Raw genomic sequence first — 25,311 nt, 5'->3', positions numbered from 1 at the left:
CTGTAACTGTGCAGGACTGGATCCGTGCAGGACTGTATCTGTGCAGGACTGTTAACTGGCAGGACTGTAACTGTGCAGGACTGTATCCGTGCAGGACTGTCCGAGCAGGGACTGTAACCGTGCAGAACTGTAACCGTGCAGGACTGTATCGTGCAGGACTGTAACCGTGCAGGACTGTAACCGTGCAGGACTGTATCCGTGCAGGACTGTAACCGTGCAGGACTGTAACCATGCAGGACTGTAACCGTGCAGGACTGTATCCGTGCAGGACTGTAACCGTGCAGGACTGTAACCATGCAGGACTGTAACCGTGCAGGACTGTATCCGTGCAGGACTGTAACTGTGCAGGACTGTAACTGTGCAGGACTGTATCCGTGCAGGACTGTAACCGTGCAGGACTGTAACCGTGCAGGACTGTATCCGTGCAGGACTGTAACCGTGCAGGACTGTAACCGTGCAGGACTGTAACCGTGCAGGACTGTATCCGTGCAGGACTGTAACTGTGCAGGACTGTAACTGTGCAGGACTGTAACCGTGCAGGACTGTAACCGTGCAGGACTGTATCCGTGCAGGACTGTAACCGTGCAGGACTGTAACCGTGCAGGACTGTAACCGTGCAGGACTGTATCCGTGCAGGACTGTAACTGTGCAGGACTGTAACTGTGCAGGACTGTATCCGTGCAGGACTGTAACTGTGCAGGACTGTAACCGTGCAGGACTGTGTCCGTGCAGGACTGTAACTGTGCAGGACTGTAACCGTGCAGGACTGTAACCGTGCAGGACTGTAACCGTGCAGGACTGTAACCGTGCAGGACTGTAACTGTGCAGGACTGTAACCGTGCAGGACTGTAACCGTGCAGGACTGTAACCGTGCAGGACTGTAACGGTGCAGGACTGTAACCGTGCAGGATTGTAACCATGCAGGACTGTAACTGTGCAGGACTGTATCCATGCAGGACTGTAACCGCGCAGGACTGTACCTGTGCAGGACTGTAACTGTGCAGGACTGTATCCATGCAGGACTGTAACCGTGCAGGACTGTAACCGTGCAGGACTGTAACCGTGCAGGACTGTAACTGTGCAGGACTGTAACTGTGCAGGACTGTAACTGTGCAGGACTGTAACTGTGCAGGACTGTAACTGTGCAGGACTGTAACCGTGCAGGACTGTAACCGTGCAGGACTGTAACCGTGCAGGACTGTAACTGTGCAGGACTGTAACCGTGCAGGACTGTAACTGTGCAGGACTGTAACTGTGCAGGACTGTAACCGTGCAGGACTGTAACTGTGCAGGACTGTAACCGCGCAGGACTGTAACCGTGCAGGACTGTAACCGTGCAGGACTGTAACCGTGCAGGACTGTAACCATGCAGGACTGTAACCATGCAGGACTGTATCCGTGCAGGACTGTAACCGTGCAGGACTGTAACTGTGCAGGACTGTAACCGTGCAGGACTGTAACTGTGCAGGACTGTAACCGTTCAGGACTGTAACCGTGCAGGACTGTAACCGTGCAGGACTGTAACTGTGCAGGACTGTAACCGTGCAGGACTGTAACTGTGCAGGACTGTAACCGTGCAGGACTGTAACTGTGCAGGACTGTAACTGTGCAGGACTGTATCCGTGCAGGACTGTAACTGTGCAGGACTGTAACTGCGCAGGACTGTAACCGTGCAGGACTGTAACCGTGCAGGACTGTATCCATGCAGGACTGTAACTGTGCAGGACTGTATCCGTGCAGGACTGTAACTGTGCAGGACTGTAACCGTGCAGGACTGTATCCGTGCAGGACTGTAACCGTGCAGGACTGTATCCATGCAGGACTGTATCCGTGCAGGACTGTAACCGTGCAGGACTGTAACCGTGCAGGACTGTAACTGTGCAGGACTGTATCCGTGCAGGACTGTAACTGTGCAGGACTGTAACTGTGCAGGACTGTAACCGTGCAGGACTGTAACCGTGCAGGACTGTAACTGTGCAGGACTGTATCCGTGCAGGACTGTATCCGTGCAGGACTGTAACCGTGCAGGACTGTAACCGTGCAGGACTGTAACTGTGCAGGACTGTAACTGTGCAGGACTGTAACCGTGCAGGACTGTAACCGTGCAGGACTGTATCCATGCAGGACTGTAACCGTGCAGGACTGTATCCATGCAGGACTGTAACTGTGCAGGACTGTAACCGTGCAGGACTGTATCCATGCAGGACTGTAACTGTGCAGGACTGTAACCGTGCAGGACTGTAACCGTGCAGGACTGTAACTGTGCAGGACTGTATCCGTGCAGGACTGTAACCGTTCAGGACTGTATCCGTGCAGGACTGTAACTGTGCAGGACTGTATCCGTGCAGGACTGTAACCGTTCAGGACTGTAACCGTGCAGGACTGTAACTGTGCAGGACTGTAACTGTGCAGGACTGTAACTGTGCAGGACTGTAACCGTGCAGGACTGTAACTGTGCAGGACTGTAACCGTGCAGGACTGTAACTGTGCAGGACTGTAACCGTGCAGGACTGTAACTGTGCAGGACTGTAACTGTGCAGGACTGTAACCGTGCAGGTCTGTAACCGTGCAGGACTGTAACTGTGCAGGACTGTAACCGTGCAGGTCTGTAACCGTGCAGGACTGTAACTGTGCAGGACTGTAACCGTGCAGGACTGTAACTGTGCAGGACTGTAACCGTGCAGGTCTGTAACCGTGCAGGACTGTAACTGTGCAGGACTGTAACCGTGCAGGTCTGTAACCGTGCAGGACTGTAACTGTGCAGGACTGTAACCGTGCAGGACTGTAACTGTGCAGGACTGTAACTGTGCAGGACTGTAACCGTGCAGGACTGTAACTGTGCAGGACTGTAACCGTGCAGGACTGTAACTGTGCAGGACTGTAACTGTGCAGGACTGTAACCGTGCAGGACTGTAACTGTGCAGGACTGTAACTGTGCAGGACTGTAACTGTGCAGGACTGTAACCGTGCAGGACTGTAACTGTGCAGGACTGTAACTGTGCAGGACTGTATCTGTGCAGGACTGTAACCGTGCAGGACTGTAACCGTGCAGGACTGTATCCGTGCAGGACTGTAACCGTGCAGGACTGTAACTGTGCAGGACTGTAACCGCGCAGGACTGTAACCGTGCAGGACTGTATCTGTGCAGGACTGTAACCGTGCAGGACTGTAACCGTGCAGGACTGTAACCGTGCAGGACTGTATCCGTGCAGGACTGTAACCGTGCAGGACTGTAACCGTGCAGGACTGTAACCATGCAGGACTGTATCCGTGCAGGACTGTAACTGTGCAGGACTGTAACTGTGCAGGACTGTAACTGTGCAGGACTGTATCCGTGCAGGACTGTAACCATGCAGGACTGTAACCATGCAGGACTGTAACCATGCAGGACTGTAACTGTGCAGGACTGTAACTGTGCAGGACTGTAACTGTGCAGGATTGTAACCATGCAGGACTGTAACTGTGCAGGACTGTAACCATGCAGGACTGTAACTGTGCAGGACTGTAACTGTGCAGGACTGTAACTGTGCAGGACTGTAACTGTGCAGGACTGTAACCGTGCAGGACTGTAACCATGCAGGACTGTATCCGTGCAGGACTGTAACTGTGCAGGACTGTAACCGTGCAGGACTGTAACCGTGCAGGACTGTAACCATGCAGGACTGTATCCGTGCAGGACTGTAACATTGCAGGACTGTAACCGTGCAGGACTGTATCCGTGCAGGACTGTAACTGTGCAGGACTGTAACCGTGCAGGACTGTAACTGTGCAGGACTGTAACCGTGCAGGACTGTAACTGTGCAGGACTGTAACCGTGCAGGACTGTAACTGTGCAGGACTGTAACCGTGCAGGACTGTAACCGTGCAGGACTGTATCCGTGCAGGACTGTAACTGTGCAGGACTGTAACTGTGCAGGACTGTAACCGTGCAGGACTGTATCCGTGCAGGACTGTATCCGTGCAGGACTGTAACCGTGCAGGACTGTAACCATGCAGGACTGTAACCGTGCAGGACTGTAACTGTGCAGGACTGTAACCGTGCAGGACTGTAACTGTGCAGGACTGTAACTGTGCAGGACTGTAACTGTGCAGGACTGTAACTGTGCAGGACTGTAACTGTGCAGGACTGTAACCGTGCAGGACTGTAACCATGCAGGACTGTATCCGTGCAGGACTGTAACTGTGCAGGACTGTAACCGTGCAGGACTGTAACCGTGCAGGACTGTAACCGTGCAGGACTGTAACCGTGCAGGACTGTAACCGTGCAGGACTGTATCCGTGCAGGACTGTAACCGTGCAGGACTGTAACCGTGCAGGACTGTAACTGTGCAGGACTGTATCCGTGCAGGACTGTAACCGTGCAGGACTGTAACTGTGCAGGACTGTATCCGTGCAGGACTGTAACTGTGCAGGACTGTATCCGTGCAGGACTGTAACTGTGCAGGACTGTAACTGTGCAGGACTGTAACCGTTCAGGACTGTAACTGTGCAGGACTGTATCCGTGCAGGACTGTAACTGTGCAGGACTGTAACCGTTCAGGACTGTAACTGTGCAGGACTGTATCTGTGCAGGACTGTAACTGTGCAGGACTGTAACCGTTCAGGACTGTAACTGTGCAGGACTGTATCTGTGCAGGACTGTAACTGTGCAGGACTGTAACTGCGCAGGACTGTAACCGTGCAGGACTGTAACCGTGCAGGACTGTAACTGTGCAGGACTGTAACTGTGCAGGACTGTAACCGTGCAGGACTGTATCCGTGCAGGACTGTATCCGTGCAGGACTGTAACCGTGCAGGTCTGTATCCGTGCAGGACTGTAACTGTGCAGGACTGTAACCGTGCAGGACTGTAACGGTGCAGGACTGTAACCATGCAGGACTGTAACCGTGCAGGACTGTAACCGTGCAGGACTGTAACCGTGCAGGACTGTAACCGTGCAGGACTGTAACCGTGCAGGACTGTAACCGTGCAGGACTGTAACCGTGCAGAACTGTAACCATGCAGGACTGTAACCGTGCAGGACTGTAACCGTGCAGGACTGTAACGGTGCAGGACTGTAACCGTGCAGGACTGTAACGGTGCAGGACTGTAACTGTGCAGGACTGTAACTGTGCAGGACTGTAACCATGCAGGACTGTAACCGTGCAGGACTGTAACCATGCAGGACTGTAACCATGCAGGACTGTAACCATGCAGGACTGTAACCATGCAGGACTGTAACCGTGCAGGACTGTAACCATGCAGGACTGTAACCGTGCAGGACTGTGACCATGCAGGACTGTAACCATGCAGGACTGTAACCGTGCAGGACTGTATCCATGCAGGACTGTAACCGTGCAGGACTGTAACCGTGCAGGACTGTAATGGTGCAGGACTGTATCCATGCAGGACTGTAACCGTGCAGGACTGTAACCGTGCAGGACTGTAACCGTGCAGGACTGTATCCGTGCAGGACTGTAACTGTGCAGGACTGTAACCGTGCAGGACTGTAACCATGCAGGACTGTAACCGTGCAGGACTGTAACCGTGCAGGACTGTAACCGTGCAGGACTGTATCCGTGCAGGACTGTAACCGTGCAGGACTGTAACCGTGCAGGACTGTAACCGTGCAGGACTGTAACCGTGCAGGACTGTATCCGTGCAGGACTGTAACTGTGCAGGACTGTATCCGTGCAGGACTGTAACCGTGCAGGACTGTAACTGTGCAGGACTGTAACCGTGCAGGACTGTATCCGTGCAGGACTGTATCCGTGCAGGACTGTAACCGTGCAGGACTGTAACCGTGCAGGACTGTAACCGTGCAGGACTGTATCCATGCAGGATTGTATCCATGCAGGACTGTAACCGTGCAGGACTGTAACCGTGCAGGACTGTATCCATTCAGGACTGTAACCATGCAGGACTGTAACCGTGCAGGACTGTAACTGTGCAGGACTGTAACTGTGCAGGACTGTAACCGTGCAGGACTGTATCCGTGCAGGACTGTATCCGTGCAGGACTGTAACCGTGCAGGACTGTAACTGTGCAGGACTGTAACCGCGCAGGACTGTATCCGTGCAGGACTGTATCCGTGCAGGACTGTAACCGTGCAGGACTGTAACCGCGCAGGACTGTAACTGCGCAGGACTGTAACTGCGCAGGACTGTAACTGTGCAGGACTGTAACTGTGCAGGACTGTAACTGTGCAGGACTGTAACTGTGCAGGACTGTAACCGTGCAGGACTGTAACCGCGCAGGACTGTAACCGTGCAGGACTGTAACCGCGCAGGACTGTAACCGTGCAGGACTGTATCCGTGCAGGACTGTAACCGTGCAGGACTGTAACCGCGCAGGACTGTAACTGCGCAGGACTGTAACTGTGCAGGACTGTAACTGTGCAGGACTGTAACTGTGCAGGACTGTAACTGTGCAGGACTGTAACTGTGCAGGACTGTAACCGTGCAGGACTGTAACCGTGCAGGACTGTAACCGTGCAGGACTGTAACTGTGCAGGACTGTAACTGTGCAGGACTGTAACCGTTCAGGACTGTATCCGTGCAGGACTGTAACCGTGCAGGACTGTAACCGTTCAGGACTGTATCCGTGCAGGACTGTAACTGTGCAGGACTGTATCCGTGCAGGACTGTAACCATGCAGGACTGTAACTGTGCAGGACTGTAACTGTGCAGGACTGTATCCATGCAGAACTGTAACTGTGCAGGACTGTAACTGTGCAGGACTGTAACCGTGCAGGATTGTAACCATGCAGGACTGTATCCGTGCAGGACTGTAACCATGCAGGACTGTAACTGTGCAGGACTGTAACTGTGCAGGACTGTATCCATGCAGAACTGTAACTGTGCAGGACTGTAACTGTGCAGGACTGTAACTAACTTACATCCCTTCAATTTACTGCTGTCCATGTGCCTGTCTAAGAGTCACTTAAATGTCCCCAATGACTCTGACTCCACCACCTCTGCTGGAAGTGCAATCCACACACCCGACAGATCCTACCTCTGATATCCCCCCTATACCTTCCTGTAATCACTTTAAAATTATGTCCCCTCGTGACAGCAATTCTGCCCTGGGGAAAAATCTCTGGCTATCCACTCTATCCATGCCTCTCATCACCTTGTACACCTCTATCAAGTCACCTCTCTTTCTTCTTCGCTCCAATGAGAAAAGCCCTAGCTCCCTCAACCTTTCTTCAAAAGACATGCCCTCCAGTCCAGGCAGCATCCTGGTAAATCTCCTCTGTACCCTCTCCAAAGCATCCACATCCTTCCTATAATGAGGCGACCAGAACTGGACACAATGGGCGAAATTCTCCGCCCCCCACGACGGGTGGGAGAATAGCGGGAGGGCCTTCCCGACATTTTTGCCGCCCTCCCGCTATTCTCCCCCCCCCCCACCCCCCCCCCCCCCCCCCGCCGAAGTCCCGACCCGAATCGCTGCCGCCGTTTTTTTACGGCCGGCAGCGATTCTCAGCTGTTAGATGGGCCGAAGTCCCAGCCCTTTACGCCGTTTTTACGAACGGCAAACACACCTGGTCTTGCCGTTCGTAAAAACGGCGTGACTAACTCGCTATTAATAACCATGGCACCGATTGGCACGGCCGTACCACGGCCGTGCCAAGGGTGCCATGGGCCCGCGATCGGTGGGCACCGATCGCGGGCAGCGGGCCCGATGCTCGCACACTACTTGTCCTTCCGCCGCCCCGCAGTATCCATTCGCGGGGCGGCTGAGGGGCAACCTGGCCCGCGCATGCGTGGGTTTCGCGCAAAAACGCGATGACGTCACCCGCGCATGCGCGGGTTGGAGTCTTCCAAACTGCGCATGCGCGGCTGACGTCATATGACGCATCAGCCGGCGCTAACTCCAGCAAGCGGGCTTAACGATTTTCGTTAAGCCCGTCTTGCCGGAGCCTACGGCGTCGGGCTGCTAACCCCGACGGGGGACCAGATTCGGTCCCCGGTCGAGAAGGGGCGCGCTGCCGTAAAACCCGTTCGGGTTTTACGGCAGCTTTACGATTTCTCCCGTTTTGGGAGAATCGCGCCCAATATTCCAAGTGTTGTCTAACCAGGGTTTAAAAAAAACTGCAGCAAAACCTTGCGGCTCTTAAACTCAATCCCCCTGTTAATGAAAGCCAACACAACATACGCCTTCTTAACAACCCTATCAACCTGGGTGGCAACTTTAAGGGATCGATGTACGTGGACCCCAAGATCCCTCTGTTCCTCCACACTTCCAAGAATCCTGCCTTTAACCCTGTATTCAGTATTCAAATTCGATCTGAATCACTTCACAGTTATCTTGGTTGAACTCCATCTGCCACTTCTCAGCCCAGCTCTGCATCCTTTCAATGTCCTGTTGTAACCTGCAACAGCCCTCGACGCTATCTACAACTCCACCAACCTTCGTGTCATCGGCAAACTTACAAACCCACCCTTCTACTTCCTCATCCAAGTCATTTATAAAAACCACAAAGAGCAGAGGTCCCAGAACAGATCCTTACGGGACACCACTGGTCACCGACCTCCAGGTGGAATACTTTCCATCCACTACCACTCGCTGTCTTCTTCTGGCCAGCCAATTCTGTATCCAGACAGCCAGATTTCCCTGTATCCCATTCCCCCTAAGTTTCTGAATGAGCCGACTATGGGGAACCTTATCAAATGCCTTTGTGAAATCCATATACACCACATCCACTGCCCGACCTTCATCAATATGTCTCGTCACATCGTCAAAGAATTCAATGAGGCTTGTAAGGCATGACCTGCCCCTCACAAAGCCATGCTGACTATCTTTAATCAAACTATGTCGGCGGGATTCTCCGACTCCCCACTGGGTTGGAGAATCAGCGTGGTGCCATGCCATCCCGACGGCGGGGCGCAATTCTCAACAGAGCGGAGAATCGGCGCCATCTGCGCCGGCGTGGTCGGCGCGGCGCCGGTTGGGGTATGCGCCAATTCTCCAGCCCGGATGGGCCGAGTGGCTGTCGAAAGACAACCAAGTCCCGCCGGCGCCATTCTAACATCTTCTGAGCTGGCGGGACCTCGGCATTGAAGGGTCCAGGGGCACCCTTGGTGGGGGGGGGGGGGGGGGGGGGGGGTGAAGGAGGCCTCCGTAGTGGCCTGGCCCACGATCGGGGCCCACTGATAGGTGGCCCGCCTCTCTGGCTGTGGGCCTCCTTTCCTCCGCGCCGGCTCCTGTAGCCCAGCGCCATTTGGCGACGGGGCCGGCGCGGCAAAGAAGGCCACTGCGCATGTACGCGTTGGCGCCGGTGCCACTGCGCATGTGCAAGTAGACGCCGGCCCAACTGCGAATGCGCGGACCCTGCAGCGCGGAGTTCACGCCAGAATTGGCAGCTGAAGCAGCGTGGGCCGCTCCAGCTCCGTGCTAGCCCCCTGTTGGCCAGAGAATGGGATCCCGGGACGGGTGCCGACGCCAGAGTAAAACACTCTCGCTTTGCCGCGGGCGTTGACACCCTGCTGCCAGAGCAGAGAATCGCACCCGTCTTTCTAAATAATGAGAAATCCTGAGCGCGCTTCACTGCTCCGACAGCAGAGTGTCGGCGCCCGCGGCAAAACACGAGTGTTTTACTCCGGCGTTGGGGCCCGCTCCGGGACCCCATTCTCCACCCCACAGGGGGCTAGCACGGCGCTGGAGCTGCCCACGCCGCTTCAGCTGCTGATCCCGACGTGAACGTGGTGCCGCGGGGTCCGCGCATGCGCAGTTGGGCCGGCGTCAACGCGCGCATGCGTTGTGGCCTTTTTACCCGCGCCGGTGCCGATGCCAAATGGCGCAGGGCTAAAGGAGCCGGCTAGGAGGAAAGGAGGCCCCCAGCCAGAGAGGCCGGCCCACCAATTGGTTTGCCTTGATCGTGGGCCAGGCCACTATGGAGTCCCCCCCGGGGTTGGCACCACCTCTCCCCCCCCCCACACACACACAGGCCACCCTGGACCCTTCAATGTTGAGTTCCCGCCAGCTCAGAGCATGTTAGAATGGCGCCGGCAGGTCTCGGATTCTTTCTGACGGCCGCTCAGCCCATCCGGGTCGGAGAATCGGCACAGACCCCGGCCAGCGCCGTGCCGACCACGCCGGCTCCAATGGCAGTCCACTCTGTGGAGAATTGCGTCCCGGCTACGTGGCCCGATTCGCGCGGGGGGTCTGAGAATCCCACCCCCTTTCTCTCAGAATCCTTTCCAATATTTTGCTCACCATAGACGTAAGACTGTAATTCCCACAGATTTTCCTATTCCCTTTCTTGAACAGGGGAACAACATTCGCCTTCCTCCAATCATCCGGTACTACTCCAGTGGAGAGTGAGGACTCAAAGATCATTGCCAATGGCGCAGCAATCTCCTCCATCGCTTCCCGTAGTAACCTTAGGTATATCCCATCAGGCCTAGGGGACTTATCGATCTGATGCTTGTCAAAATTTCCAGCCCATCCTCCTTCTTAATATCAACCTGTTTGAGTCTATTAACCTGGTTCACGCTGTTCTCATGAGCAACAAGGTGCCTCTCTCTCGTGAATACTGAAGTAAAGTATTCATTTAGGGCCTCCCCCATCTCCCCAGACTCTAAGCACAGGGGCTGTTTAGCACAGGGCTAAATTTCTGGCTTTGAAAGCAGACCAAGCAGGCCAGCAGCACGGTTCGATTCCCGTAACAGCCTCCCCGAACAGGCGCCGGAATGTGGCGACTAGGGGATTTTCACAGTAACTTCATTTGAAGCCTACTCAATAAGCGATTTTCATTTTATTTTCAAGTTCCCTCCACTGTCCCTGATCGGCCCTACTCTCACTCTGATCACCCTCTTATTTCTCACACAAGTTTAGAATGCCTTGGGGTTTTCCCTAATCCTTCCCACCAGGGCTTTTTCATGCCCCCTTCTAGCTCCTAAGTCCATTTTTGAATTCCTTCCTGGTTACCTTAGAACATAGAACAGTACAGCACAGAACAGGCCCTTCGGCCCTCGATGTTGTGCCGAGCAATGATCACCCTACTCAAACTCACGTATCCACCCTATACCCGTAACCCAACAACTCCCCCTTAACCTTACTTTTTAGGACACTACGGGCAATTTAGCATGGCCAATCCACCTAACCCGCACATCTTTGGACTGTGGGAGGAAACCGGAGCACCCGGAGGAAACCCACGCACACACGGGGAGGACGTGCAGACTCCGCACAGACAGTGACCCAGCCGGGAACCGAACCTGGGACCCTGGAGCTGTGAAGCATTTATGCTAACCACTATGCTACCGTGCTGCCCCATCGTAACCGTCTAAAGCCGAGTCAGATCCTTGCTTCCTCAACTTTACGTAAGCTTCCTTCTTCCACTTGACTAGAAGCTCCACTTCTCTTGTCATCCAAGGCTCCTTCACCTTATCATTCCTTCCTTGTCTCAGTGGGACAAACCTATTCAGCACTCGCAGCAAGTGCTCCTTAAACAACCTCCACATTACTGTTGTGCATTTCCCCAAGAACAACTGTTCCCACTTTATGCTCCTCAGCTCCTGTCTAATAGCAGTATAATTTCCCCTCCCCCAATTAAATACCTTCCCATACTGTCTGTTCCTATCCCTCTCCATGACTATGGTAAAGGTCAAGGAGTTGTGGTCACTGTCACCGAAATGCTCTCCCACCGAGACATCTGGCACCTGGCTTGGTTCGTTGCCAAGCATCAAATCCAATACGGCCTCCCTCCTAGTCGGCCTGTCTACATATTGAGTCAGGAATCCTTCCTGTACACACCTGACAAAATCTGCTCCATCCAAACCATTTGCACTAAGGAGGTTCCAGTCAATATTAGGGAAGTTGAAGTCACCCATGACAACAGCTCTGTTACTTCTGCACTTTTCCAAGATCTGCCGCCCAATCTGTTCCTCCATCTCTGTGCTGCTATTGGGGAGTCTATAGAAAACTCCCAATAAAGTGACTGTTCCTTTCTTGTTTCTGACTTCCACCCATACTGACTCAGTAGACAAACACTCCTCGACTACCTCATTTTCTGCAGTTGTGGTGCACTCCCTAATTACAGTACCAATCCCCCTCCTCTTTTACCTCTTTCCCTATTCTTCTTAAAACATCTAAAGCCCAGAACATCAAACAACCATTCCTTCCCCTGTGAAATCCATATCTCCATAATGGCCACAACATCGTAGTTCCAAGTACTGATCCATGCTCTAAGTTCATCTCCCTTATTTATGACACTCCTTGCATTGAAACAGATACACTTTAACCCATTCCACTGAGTGCAACTTTGCCCTAGTAACTGTCTATCCTTCCTCACCGACTTGCTGCATACTATTTCTGCCTGTTCAACAGCTACCCTATCCTCTGATCCATAGCTCTGGTTTCCATCCCTCTGCCAAACTAGTTTGAAACCTCCCGAAGAGCTGTAGCAAACCTCCCACCCAGGATATTGGTGCCCCTCCAGTTCAGGTGCAATCCATCCTTCATGTACAGGTCCCACCTTCCCCAGAAGATATCCCAATGATCCACATATCTGAAGTCTTCCCTCCTGCACCAGCCCTGGAGCAACGTGTTCAGCTGCACTCGCTCTCTGTTCCTTGCCTCACTTTCACATGGCACTGGAAGCAATCCTGAGATCAGTACTCTGCTCGTCCTGCTCTTTAGCTTCCAACCTAACTCCCTAAAATCACCTTTTAGATCCTCACTCCTTTTCTTAGCTATGTTGTTGGTGCCTATGTACACCACAACTTCTGGTTGCTCCCCCTCCCCCTTAGAAATCCTGCAGACTTGATCTGAGACATATCTGACCCTGGCACCTGGGAGGCAACATACCTTCTGGGAGTCTCGTTCATGACCACAGAATTTCCTATCCGTTCCCCTCACCATTGAGTCTCCTATCACTATTGCTTTTCTATTCTCCCCCTTTCCTCCTGAGCCACAGAGCCAGACTCAGTGCCAGAGACCTGGCCGCTAGGGCCTTCCCCTGGTAGGTCATCCCCCCCAACAGCATCCAAAACAGTATACTTGTTTTGAAGGGGAACGGCCATGAGGGATCCCTGCGCTGTCTGCCCATTTGTTTTTCTTCCCCTGACTGTAACCCAGCTACTCTTGTCCTGCACCTTGAGTGTGGCTACCTCCCTGTAACTCCTCTCTATCACCCCCTCTGTCTCCCGGATGATCGGAAGTTCATCCAGCTCCAGCTCCAGTTCCCTAACGGGGTCTCTGAAGAGCTGGAGTAGGGTCCACTTCCCGCAGGTGTAGTCAGCGGGGACACCAGTGGTGTCCCTCACCACCCACATCCTGCAGGAGGAGCATCCTACAAGAGGAGCATGCAACTGCTCGTGCCTCCATCCCCTCTGATCTGAATTCCCAAAGATATTTGAAAGGAAAAAAAAGATTTAACACTCTTTATGCCCTTAAAAATAAAATATATATATATATATACTCCTGCCACTCTCCCAAGTGAACCCTCTAAAATTGGGGATTCTGCTAAATGACACAAAGATAGCTTGCTGCCCCCAAAAACAAAAACAAAAAAAAACAAACGAACAACTCTTCCCTTACAGAATGCAGCTGTTTGAGGAATGAAATGAAAGGAGCACCTTTCTCCCTCCTCACCTCACTCCCTCAGTCACCAAACTCTCACTATAGCACTCAAAGGCACCCAAATTCGGCATTCCATTGACATTGAAGCAATTCAAGTATGAGGGAAATTTGTGGGAATTCAATGGCTAGACCTTCAAAAGCAAATAATTAAAATCCCGAATGAGGGTGACAGGTCTATTGAGATTTTGTGGCTCATAGTGGTCACTGACATCTGGGTCAGTTGCTGAGAAATCCATGGGATCTGATTTTGTCACACCTGCCATTTAATGCACAATGTGCTGTGTCCTGCCACAGTTTTCCTGTCAATTCATATTTACCTCTTGCTAATTCTGTATGTTGGAGTATAAGATAGATATCGATTGTTTTACTTTGTTCGTACTGTTGCTTCACAGCGCCAGGGACCCGGCTTTGGTCAGTTTCTGTGCTGAGTTTGCACGTTCTCCCTCAGTGTACCCGAACAGCCACCGGAATATGGCGACTAGGAGCTTCTGACAGTAATTTTGTTGCAGTGTTAATGCAAGCCTACGTGTGACACTAATAAAGATTATTATTATTTTGTTACAAGGTGGAATACTGTAACTTTATTCTGTTGGTGGGAAATTGGGATTTCAAACTTTGGCCCATAACGTCCTGGCTGCCCAGCATTGGATTTGGGGAGGGAACACAAAAGATTCCCATGGGAATCCCTCTAGGTAGTTTCCAAGTAAGGGTTTACATGGCATTTGCCAGAAGCACTAACTTTCCCTGGATAATTGAACTGCCTTGGGAACTAGCTGACAAAAGGTTCTAACTTTTTGCATGGTTCTGTCACTTTTATGCTGACGGTAACTCTGAAAGAGGTGGAAAGAAAAGAAGCATTTCTAACTTCAACGTAACAATTTTAAAGAGCCAGCCGAACCCCACACGAGACACCCCCCACACTCCTGAATCCCCAAAGGAGTCCCTCACACCACAGATAAACTGTCTTCAGTCCCACTCACCGTGCAATGCCAACCAATCATAGATCCTTACCTCAAAGAACCTCTTGCAAGTATAGTCATGACCAAACCATGGTATTCCCATCACGAGCTTTCTGGGATCGACACCCAGATTGATGTAAGCAGAGATACCTCAGTGATCAAAGATATGACTGTGTTAGGATAAGATCGATACACACAAGCAACTCTCTTGAGCAGAAGTTTGTGTTAGACATACCTGATAAAGTCTGCTCATAGGGAGCATTTGCTTTTGCAAAGCAGTCATCCCACATTTGAAGATGTATGTCATAGGATTTCACAAATAAAAAGTCACAGGATTTGGACATTGCTGCATAATGGTGGCATTTGCCAGCAGGGCAGTTTGGAGTCCAAGGAACCGTCAGTGATACCTGAGAGACAAAGAAGTTAATTGGATTTCACATCTCATGTTTGATGACACTAGTAGTTATTCAGGGTGGAATATTCTAGGCCTGGCAGCAGTGGGAAGCTTGGTGGATGGTGCAACGTTATTTGGTGGGAGGCCAAAGGTCAGTTTTCCAACGTCGGGATGAACTATTAACATCTCTACAGGAGAGTTAAAGGTAAACCGACCTTCCTGACAAACAATGCGACAGGCCATTTGCAATGCATTGGCAGATTTGGCACGCTCATCAATTGGCCACTTCGATTAAGACCCCTGCCTGATGTGTCTGTGATTTGCACCTGCTGTGCATGACAACCGCCTGTTCTTTGAAGTGCCGAGATGCTGCTGCTATTGCTTTGGCCTCTTGGGGACCACTCGCATATCTCAGCCTCTTCATCCGGATTGGGTACTCATCAGACAAACTGCATGAAGGAGGAACACAGGAGGGAGGAGGAGCACCAGTGGGCAAGGGTGGAGTGGAACCGGCACCCGGCTAGCAGGTGGAGGGTAGAGGATGGGAGGGTCTCTGGGAAGACAGACAGACCGTCGTGGGCAGGGAGGGAGACAGTATATGAATGTGAGAGCGCAGAAATACAGGATAGAGAGAAGGATCTTGTGTGTTGGGTTTCGGGTCCTGTGGTTGGTTGGGCGAGGGGGCGTCCAGGCAGAGGTTGGAGTAGAGTGATGTCTCAGAGGGTGGGGCCAATGATTATCTGAGGTGGGGTCCTGGCGGTTGACAGAGGAAACAATCACAATGAGGAGGAGGGGTGGGATGAGACAGTGAGGAGGGGAGGGGTGGGATGAGACAGTGAGGAGGGGAGGGGTGGGATGAGACAGTGAGGAGGGGAGGGGTGGGATGAGACAGTGAGGAGGGGAGGAGTGGGATGAGACAGTGAGGAGGGGAGGGGTGGGATGAGACAGTGAGGAGGGGAGGGGTGGGATGAGACAGTGAGGAAGGGAGGGGTGGGATGAGATAGGGTGGCAGATATAGAGTGATAGTCTTGTAGCTGAAGGGTTTCTGTGGAACCCAGTAAATGGGAGGGGTGAGGGTAGGGTGATCCTGGGGGCGGTAGCGGGTGTATTCTCAGAGGGGAGCAAAAGAATGTGGAGTGGGACTATCAGGAGAATGCTGAATGGCGACAGAGAGAGGAATGGTTACATTGGGCGGGTCAAGGGTGAAGAAGGTGATGGGGGAGTGTTGAAGGTGGTAGAGTGAGTCTGGGATGTGACACGCACAATTCCATACTCTTCATTATAGAACTGCCTGGAATTCTATGGTCGTTGAGCTTCACCTTTCCCGCGGCAGGGCACCCCAGCCGTGGATTTCCTGCTGGTGTGAAGGGTCTTCAATGGGAAATCCCATTGACAAGCGGCGGGAAAATAGAACGGCACACGGCTGAGAAACGCAGCTGGGGGGCCGGAGAATTCCGCCCCCGTCACTCGGAAACTCCAAGCTTACATCCTCCCGGGTGAATGGACGTACCTGACAAGGGCTCAAGTGCTCAGCTCTTCTGTGTTGGCGAGGCAAAAGGCTGTCTATAGAGACTTAAGCGTAATAGAGGCAAGATAGAAAGTGTCGGGATGGGGATGTTCACACAAGCCTGTCAACACACTGGTCAAAGAGCTGCTTCACATTGATAACCTCACAATGCTTGGCACAGCCCAACACACAGGCCCAGTGAATTCTCTCCCACCCTCTGGGTTAATTCCCCAGTCTTTCAGTGATGCACAGGGTGCAGGTCCGAGCACGGATACAGCAGCCACGATGAATCCAAGGCAGCAGCTGTCCTTTCCGCATGCCTTGGATTGGATTTGTTTATTGTCACATGCACCGAGGTACAGTGAAAAGTATTTTTCTACGATCTACTATCATTAAGTACATGGAAAGAAAAGGGAATAAAAGAAAATACATAATAGGGCAACGCAAGATATACAATGTAACTACGTAAACATTGGCATCGGATGAAGCATACAGGGTGTAGTGTTAATGAGGTCAGTCCATAAGAGGGTCATTTAGGAGTCTGGTGACAGTGGGGAAGAAGCTGTTTTTGAGTCTGTTCGTGCGTGTTCTCAGCCTTCTGTATCTCCTGCCTGATGGAAGAAGTTGGAAGAGTGAGTAAGCCGGGTGGGAGGGATCTTTGATTATGCTGCCCACTTTCCCCAGGCAGCGGGAGGTGTAGATGGAGTCAATGGATGGGAGGCAGGTTCGTGTGATGGACTGGGCGGTATTCACGACTCTCTGAAGTTTCTTGCGGTTCTGGGCCGAGCAGTTGCCATATGCAGGCTGTGATGCAGCCAGATAGGATGCTTTCTATGGTGCATCTGTAAAAGTTCAGTAAGAAGTCTTACAACACCCGGTTAAAGTCCAACAGGTTTGTTTGAAACACGAGCTTTTGGAGCGCAGCTCCTTCCTCAGGTGAATCTGAGGAAGGAGCTGCTCTCCGAAAGCTCGTGTTTGAAACAAACCTGTTGGACTTTAACCTGGTGTTGTAAGACTTCTTACTGTGCCCTCCCCAGTCCAACGCCGGCATCTCCACATCATCTGTAGAAGTTGGTAAGGGTTAATGTGGACATGCCGAATTTCCTCAGTTTCCTGAGGAAGTATAGGCGCTGTTGTGCTTTCTTGGTGATAGCGTCGACGTGGGTGCACCAGGACAGAGTTTTGGAGATGTGCTCCCCATGGAATTTGAAACTGCTCACCATCTCCACCTCGGCCTTGTTGATGCCTGTTGTTGATTGTTGTCTGTTGGTCAGAAAACCGAGGATCCAGTTGCAGAGTGGAGAGCCAAGTCCAAGGTTTTGGAGCTTTGATATGAGCTTGGCTGGGATCATGGTGTTGAAGGTTATGCCTTTGCTTTTATTTGATTTGATTTATCATTGTCACATGCATTAGTATACAGTGAAAAGTATCGTTTCTTGCATGCTGTACAAACAATGCATACCGTACATATGAAAGGGAGGAGAGACTACAAAATGTAATGTTATAGTCATAGCAAGGTGTATAGAAAAGGTCAACTTAATACGAGGTAGGTCCATTCAAAAGTCTGATGGCAGTAGGGAAGAAACTGTTCTTGAGTGGGTTGGTACGTGACCTCAAACTTTTGTATCTTTTTCCTGACGGAAGAAGGTGGAAGAGAGTATGTGCGGAGTGCGTGGGGTCCTTAATTATGCTGGCTGCCTTTCTGATGCAGCGGGAATTATAGAGTCAATGGATGGGAGGCTGGTTTGCGTGATGGACTGGGCTACATTCATGACCTTTTGTAGTTTCCTGCGGCCCTGGGCAGAGCAGGCTCCATACCAAGCTGTGATACAACCAGAAAGAATGCTTTCAATGGTGCATCTATAAAAGTTGGTGAGAGTCGTAGCTGACATGCCAAATTTCCTTAGTCTTCTGAGAAAGTAGTTGTTGGTGGGCTTTCTTAACTATAGTGTTGGCATGGGGGGGGTGGGGGGTGGGGACTAGGACAGGCTGTTGGTGATCTGTACACCTAAAAACCTGAAGCTCTCGACCCTTTCTACTTCGTTCCCATTGATGTAGACAGGGGCATGTTCTCCACTACGCCTCCTGAAGTCAATGACAATCTCCTTCATTTTCTTGACATTGAGGGAGGGATTATTGTCATTGCACCAGTTCACCAGATTCTATCTCATTCCTTCTTTTTAATAAATGTTTTTATTGGATTTTTTAACAAAGTATATTTACTGTTATGTACACATAATAAGAAATATCTACATACATACATATATAGAAGAGAAGGGCACACCCAAACATACCAAAAAAAAAGGTAGTAATAATAAAGAAAATAAAACATAAGATAGAATAACTGATAGGGTATTGTGCACCAGCTCAACAGCAGCAACTCTGTCCAATTGGCAAAATTATTTACAACACATAAGTAGGCTACTGTTTGAGGGAGGGGGTGGAGGGAGACTGGGGAAGTAAATATACATTTGGGTGCCGGAGAAACAATGACAATGGGCAATACTCACTCCCTTTGCTCCCTTCTAGTATTTTTTTGCCCCTTTTTTTTCTCCCTTCCTTTCTTATCCCTGCCTTTTCCCCCATCTCCCACCCCCTTTTTCTTTTCCCTTTCCTTCTTTCCTTTATCACTGTTTTTTAATAAAATTCTTTTCAAGAGAATTAAAAAAAAAAGAAATATGTGAAAAAAAGGTGACATTTCTTTCTCTTTAAAAGTTTTCTTTTCAGAGTTTTGTTTTCGCAAAAGGGGAAGTTCTTTTTTCTCTTCCTTCACTCACCCAGGGTCGAGAGAGAGAGAGAGGCTTCTGGCCGGGGGTCCCCCTTTGTTCCTGTGTGAATTTGCACACTTGGCTGCAAGTTCTCGGTGAGGAGCGGGACACAACTTTGTTCCCCTCCAGAAGCTCCTCCACCCGCGACCGCTCTCTTCCCCCGCCGGAAGCCGAATCTCTCTATCTCATTCCTCTACTCTGTCTCGCCATTGTTTGAAATCTGACCCACTACGGTGGTGTCATCAGCAACTTTGGAAATCGAGTTGGAGGGGAATTTAGCCACACAGTCATAGGTGTATAAGGAGTAAAGTAGGGGGTTGAGGACTCAGCCTTGTGGGGCACCGGTGTTGAGGATGATCGTGGAGGAGGTGCTGTTGTCTATCTTTACTGACTGTGGCCTGTGGGTTAGAAAGTTCAGGATCCAGTCGCAGAGGGAGGAGCCGATTCCCAGGCCACGGAGTTTGGAGATGAGTTTTGTAGGAATAATAATGTTGAAGGCTGAGCTGTAGTCAATCAATAGGAGTCTGACAAAGGTGTCTTTGTTATCTAGGTGTTCCAGTGTTGAGTGCAGGGCCATGGAGATGGTGTCTGCTGTGGACCTGTTGCAGCGGGAGGTGAACTGTAGTGGATCAAGGCAATCCGGGAGGCTGGAGCTGATTCATACCATGACTAACCTTTCGAAGCACTTCATAATGATGGATGTCAGAGTCACTGGACGACAGTCATTAAGGCAGGCTGCCTGACTTTTCTTTGGTACAGGCATGATGGTCGTCTTCTTGAAGCATATAGGGACCTCAGATTGTTGTAAATTGAGGTTGAAGATGTCTGCGAATACCCCCGCCAGCTGATCCGCGCAAGACCTGAGTGCTCGTCCGGGTACCCCATCCAGGCCAGTGGCTTTCCGTGGGTTGACCTTTGAGAAGGCTGCTCTGACGTCTGCAATGGTGATCTCAGATACAAGTTCATCCAAGGCTTCCAGGGTGGAGGGTGAGCTCTCGCTGACCTCTTGTTCAAAGCGAGCATAGAATGCGTTGATCTCATCAGGGAGGGGTGCATTGAAGCCGACGATTTTACATGCCTTCATCTTGTAGCCCGTTATGTCTTGCAGACCTTGCCATAGTCAGCGGGGGTCCGTGTAGCTAGCCTGGGACTCGAGTTGGTCCGGTACTGTCTTTTGGCATCTTTAATAGATCTCCTTAGATCATATCTGGCTTTCTGGGTTGCCTGACTTGCCACAGAATCTGCAGAGGAGGCAATATCACAGTGCTCACCTGCACCCTCCAGCAGTACAGAACCGCCTCACTGTGTCCACATCTCTAACGGAGCTGACACCTGAGGCCCCTGATATTCGGAGGGCTGCTGGAGACCAGGCCCCAACTTGCAGGTCCCCAGTCTCTGTGCTTCACCCAAAGAGATATGTTGGAGGTGTAGAGATTGGCAGTTTGCACTTTCTCCCTGTGTCTGTGTGGGTTTCCTCTGGGTGTCCAAAGATGTGCAGGTTCGGTGGATTGGTCAGGCTCACAGTTGCCCTGAGTGCTCAAAGTTGTAGGTTAGGTGAAGTTCTGGACATACGGCAGTGGAGTGAGACGAGGTAGGGTGCTCTTTCAGAGAGTCTGTGCAGACTCGATGGGCTGAATGGCCTCCTTCTTCATTGTAGGGGTTCTATGTCCATTCTCTTCTCTGTCTGAAATTGCTAATCAGTACAGTGGCACAATAACCCTTAACTCTTATCTTGATCTCGCTCAAAAAAGACCATCTCAGCTTTCAAGCCACTTTCAAATACAGTGCACACTCAGCAATACCTGCTGTACTAAGGTGCCTGGATACTCGACTTTAAGAAAGGTGGATCTTTTGACACTGGCTTGAAGAAGACCTGACTCCTGTCCGAACAATGTGGAAATCCTGGCTGTTTTCTACGGAAGCTACTTCTCAGTTTGTTCTCGCTACCCTTCCAGCCTCACTGATAATCTATCTACACATATCTTTAACTGAGCTAACGTTTCGAGTCCGATGACTCTTTGTCAAAGCTTTGACAAAGAGTCAAAGGACTCGAAACGTTAGCTCTTTTCTCTCCCTACAGATGCTGCCAGACTTGCTGAGATTTTCCGGCATTTTCCCTTTCGTTTCAGATTCCAGCATCCGCAGTAATTTGCTTTTATCTTTAACTGAACTACAATGAGAGCAGATGCTCACATCTCAATCTAATACTGAACCTAAACTGTATTTCTGTAGCATGCCTGATACCTTCGCTCCTCCCACTAATTACATCATCTTACCAAGCTGAAATCTAATTACCTCCACAGGGAACCCTTTTAATCCAAGCAAACACCATCATCCCAAACTTTTACGATGCCTTAATTGCACCTTTGGCTCCCCAAACCGTTCAAACCAAGATTCTTTCAAAACGCTACTGCAGCGGTCACACACACAAACCCAGGTTTTGAAACTTTACTGCACCAAATACATATAATACATCAGAAATTCCTACATCCATCACAGCATGCATGTACATGACAGCCCCTGAACCCTCTCTATTAAGTGATTGATAAGCAGGTTGTCCTGTATCTGATTGAACATTGAGGACATTAAGCAGCTGCTGGACACTCTGCGCACACGTCCCACAAGCTGGTGCTTTCCAAACTGCCTGACATCCCAATGCACTCGCACACTTACCCTGTCTGATGGAAGGATAGGCTCACAGGAGGAGGACATTTAAAAAAAATGTTTTTGTTGATTTTCATTTATAATAAAGAGAAAAGATCGGAGAACACAGAAAACATATACAGGAAAAAGAGGCATATTAACAGTAGAATCCAAATGATTGGTTGCAACAACAATACCACAAATTATATACAGGCTAACCCATTGTATTAAACCTATAAGGGGTGTGATAGAGGCAACAGAAATGTTAAAATATTAGTCATAAATAGCTTTTTTCCTTTCCTTTAACCACAATGTGTGTTTCTCTTGTATTCTGGGTGTTGCCTCCTCTCCTCCCCCTCCCCATTTTATTCCACCCCTCCTCCTCTTCCCTCATCTAGTTTGCTCTCCGCTCCTCCCGCCCCCCCTCCTCAGTTGCTGGTCACAAACAGGCGCTCAAAGAGGTTGGTTAATTGCCTCCATTTATTGTTGAAGCCTTCTGATCCCCTTGATGGCGAATTTTATTTTCTCCAATTTCAAGAACTCCGCTAAGTTGGACAGCCAGTCTGCGGTCTTTGGGTGGCTCTGCTGTTCTCCAGCCGAGCAGGAGACTCCAGCAGCCATTCAAGGAAAAGGCTCGGGCATCTGCCCCTCTCCCCATAAAGAGTTCAGGCTGTTCCGACACTTCAAAGACCACCACGAGCGGGCATGGCTCCACCCTCACTCCCCAAACCTGCACATGGCTTCAAAGAAGGCAGTCCGGCACCTGACAAGTGAACATGTGGGTGTGGTTGGCCGGGCCTCTCTGGCACCATTCACATTTGTCCTCCACCTCCAGGAAGAACCCACTCATGCGTGTCCTGGTCAAGAGCTCTCTGTGCACCACCGTTAGCTGTGTTAGGCTCAGCCCTGTGCACGAGGAGGTGGTGTTTATCCTGTGCAGAGCTTCGATCCAGAGTCCGCCCCCCTATCTCTATGTCAGCTCCTTCTCCCGTTTTTCCCGTGTCTCGCCCAGCGGGGTCTTTATCTGCTCTCGCATGAATCCGTACATGTCGGGGAAGTTACTGTCCCCTAATTCACCAGCTTTCAGCAGTCTGTCCAGCAGGGTGTGACCAGGGGAAATGTTGCAGTCTCCCAGCGGAGGAAATCCCTCAGTTGTAGCTAATGGAGCTCATTCCCTTTCGGGAACTGGAGCTTTACCGTTAGTTTCCCCAGAGTTGCTACTCTCCTGTCTCCATGCAGGTCCCTCATTATCCTGCCTCCATGTTTTGAAGGAGGCTTCTATTTTTGCCAGCGTGAATTTATTCTTTTTGTAGATGAGGCCGCAGCAGACTCTGCACCAAGATTGAAATGGTTCCAGGTCCTTAGCGTGGCCAGTACTACTGAGTTTATTGAGAATTTGGCTGGGGAAATGGTATGCCCCTATATAGGAGGCAAAGTACTGTCCACACCCCTGTCAGCATCAATGGGGAGATGGTTGGCAATTTCAAATTCCTAGAGGTGCACATCTCCAAAAATTTGTCCTGGTCAACCCACGTCGACGCTACCACCAAGAAAGCAAAAAATGCCAACTCTTCCTCAGGAAATTAAGGAAATTTGGCATGTCCACATTAATCCTTACCAACTTTTACAGATGCACCATAGAAAGCATCCTATCGGGCTGCATCACAGCCTGGTATGGCAACTGCTCAGCCCAGGACCACAAGAAACTTCAGAGAGTCGTGAATACCGCCATCAGACCATCACACAAACCTGCCTCCCATCCGTTGACTCCATCTACACCTCCCGCTGTCTGGGGAAAGCGGGCAGCATAATCAAAGATCCCTCCCACCCGGCTTACTCACTCTTCCAACTTCTTCCATCAGGCAGGAGATACAAAAGTCTGAGAACACGCACAAACAGACTCAAAAACTGCTTCTTCCCCACTGTTACCAGACTCCTAAATGACCCTCTTATGGACTGACCTCATTAACACTACACCCTGTATGCTTCATCCGATGCCGGTGCTTATGTAGTTACATTGTATACCTTGTGTTGCCCTATTATGTATTTTCTTTTATTTCCTTTTCTTCCATGTACTTAATGATCTGTTGAGATGCTCGCAGAAAAATACTTTTCACTGTACCTCGGTACATGTGACAATAAACAAATCCAATCCAATCCAATCCTCCATCCGCGCCCATTGCATCTCCGCCTCTTTCACCCACCCCTGTACCCTCTCTGCATTGGCTGCCCAGTGGTAGAGTAGGAGGTTCGGCAGCAAGCTTCTTCGTAAAATACCTTTGCGGATTCTAGTTTTTTATTACCGGCCGTACAAACACCATAATCAATTTATCTACCTAGGTGAAGAAGGCCTTGGGAATGAAGATCGGGTGGGGTCTGAATAGGAAGGGTAATCTTGGCAGCAGGTTCATTTTTATTGTCTGCACTCTTCCCGCCAGGGAGAGCAGAAGCCAGTCCCACCTCCGCAGGCCTCTTGACCTCTTCCACGAGGCCCGACAGGTTCCACTTATGGATCAGTCTCCTGTCGTGGGTTATCTGGATTCCCAGGAATCGGAACTTGGTTTGGGCCCATTGGAACGGCAGCATTGCCAGCTCTGGTTCGCCCCCCTGGGGGTTCCCAAGGAGGATTGTGCTCTTGTTTAGCTCAGTGGGCTAGACAGCTGGTTTGTAATGCAGACAAGGCCAGCGGCGCAGGTTCAATTCCTGGACCAGCTGAGAATTCGGGATTCTCCCTCTGTGTACCCGAACAGGCGCCGAAATGGGGCGACCAGGGGCTTTGTAACTTCAATGTAATTTCATTGCAGTGTTAATGTAAGCCTACTTGTGACAATAAAAAAAAAGAAAGATTAAGTTTGGAACCCGAGAAGGTCTGAACTCTTTAGGAGTTCTATTATTCCTTCCATGCTGGCTGAGCGGTTTGAGATGTAGAGGAGCAGGTCATCCTCATAGAGTGAGATCCCGTGTTTTCTGTTTTACCTTTGAATGCCTTTCCACTCCTCGACAACCGGAGAGTGCTCGCCTGCTTGCCTTGACAAACTCCGTCTGATCTTCTGCAATTACTTCTGGCAAGCAACTCTCCAGTTGCCTCGCCAGAGCCTTCGCCAGGACTTTGGTGTCAGTGTTCGGGTGTGAACTGTGTCTGCATGACCCACAGTCCGTCAGGTCTGTGTCTTTCTCAGGGGTCAGTGATATTGAAGCCGGTGTCATTGTGGGTGGCAGGGCCCCCCTCGGCATCGAGTCCTTGAACATCTCCCACAGGTGAGGGGCCAGGCTGCAGAAAACATCTTGTAGAAGTTTACTGGGAACCCTTCTGGACCTGGTGCCTTCCCTGACTGCATGACGTTGATGCTCTCCGTGTCCTCCCCCAGTCCAAGCGGTGTTTCCAGTACCTGTTTATTTTCCTCCTCCCCTGCTGGTATGCCCAGCCCAGTGAGAAACCATTTAATCTTCGAGTCCCTCTCTGGAGGCTCAGAG

The 25,311-nt window shown here is 50.9% G+C and overlaps 1 protein-coding gene across 1 annotated transcript in view; it reads right to left on the bottom strand.

Moving 5' to 3' along the window:
• The window catches only part of LOC119964131 (di-N-acetylchitobiase-like), a 49,184-nt gene that overhangs the window by 6,425 nt on the left and 17,448 nt on the right, over positions 1 to 25,311 (bottom strand). Inside the window, exons 4-5 of the mRNA XM_038793432.1 lie at positions 14,761 to 14,932; positions 14,578 to 14,675 (exon numbers count right to left, since the gene is read on the bottom strand). Coding sequence (XP_038649360.1) covers positions 14,578 to 14,675; positions 14,761 to 14,932 — 270 coding nt within the window. The remainder of the gene's footprint in view (positions 1 to 14,577; positions 14,676 to 14,760; positions 14,933 to 25,311) is intronic.

Source organism: Scyliorhinus canicula, chromosome 4, assembly GCF_902713615.1.
Source record: "Scyliorhinus canicula chromosome 4, sScyCan1.1, whole genome shotgun sequence".
NCBI classification, from domain to species: Eukaryota; Metazoa; Chordata; class Chondrichthyes; order Carcharhiniformes; family Scyliorhinidae; genus Scyliorhinus; species Scyliorhinus canicula.
This window is presented reverse-complemented; position numbering and strand designations above follow the sequence as displayed.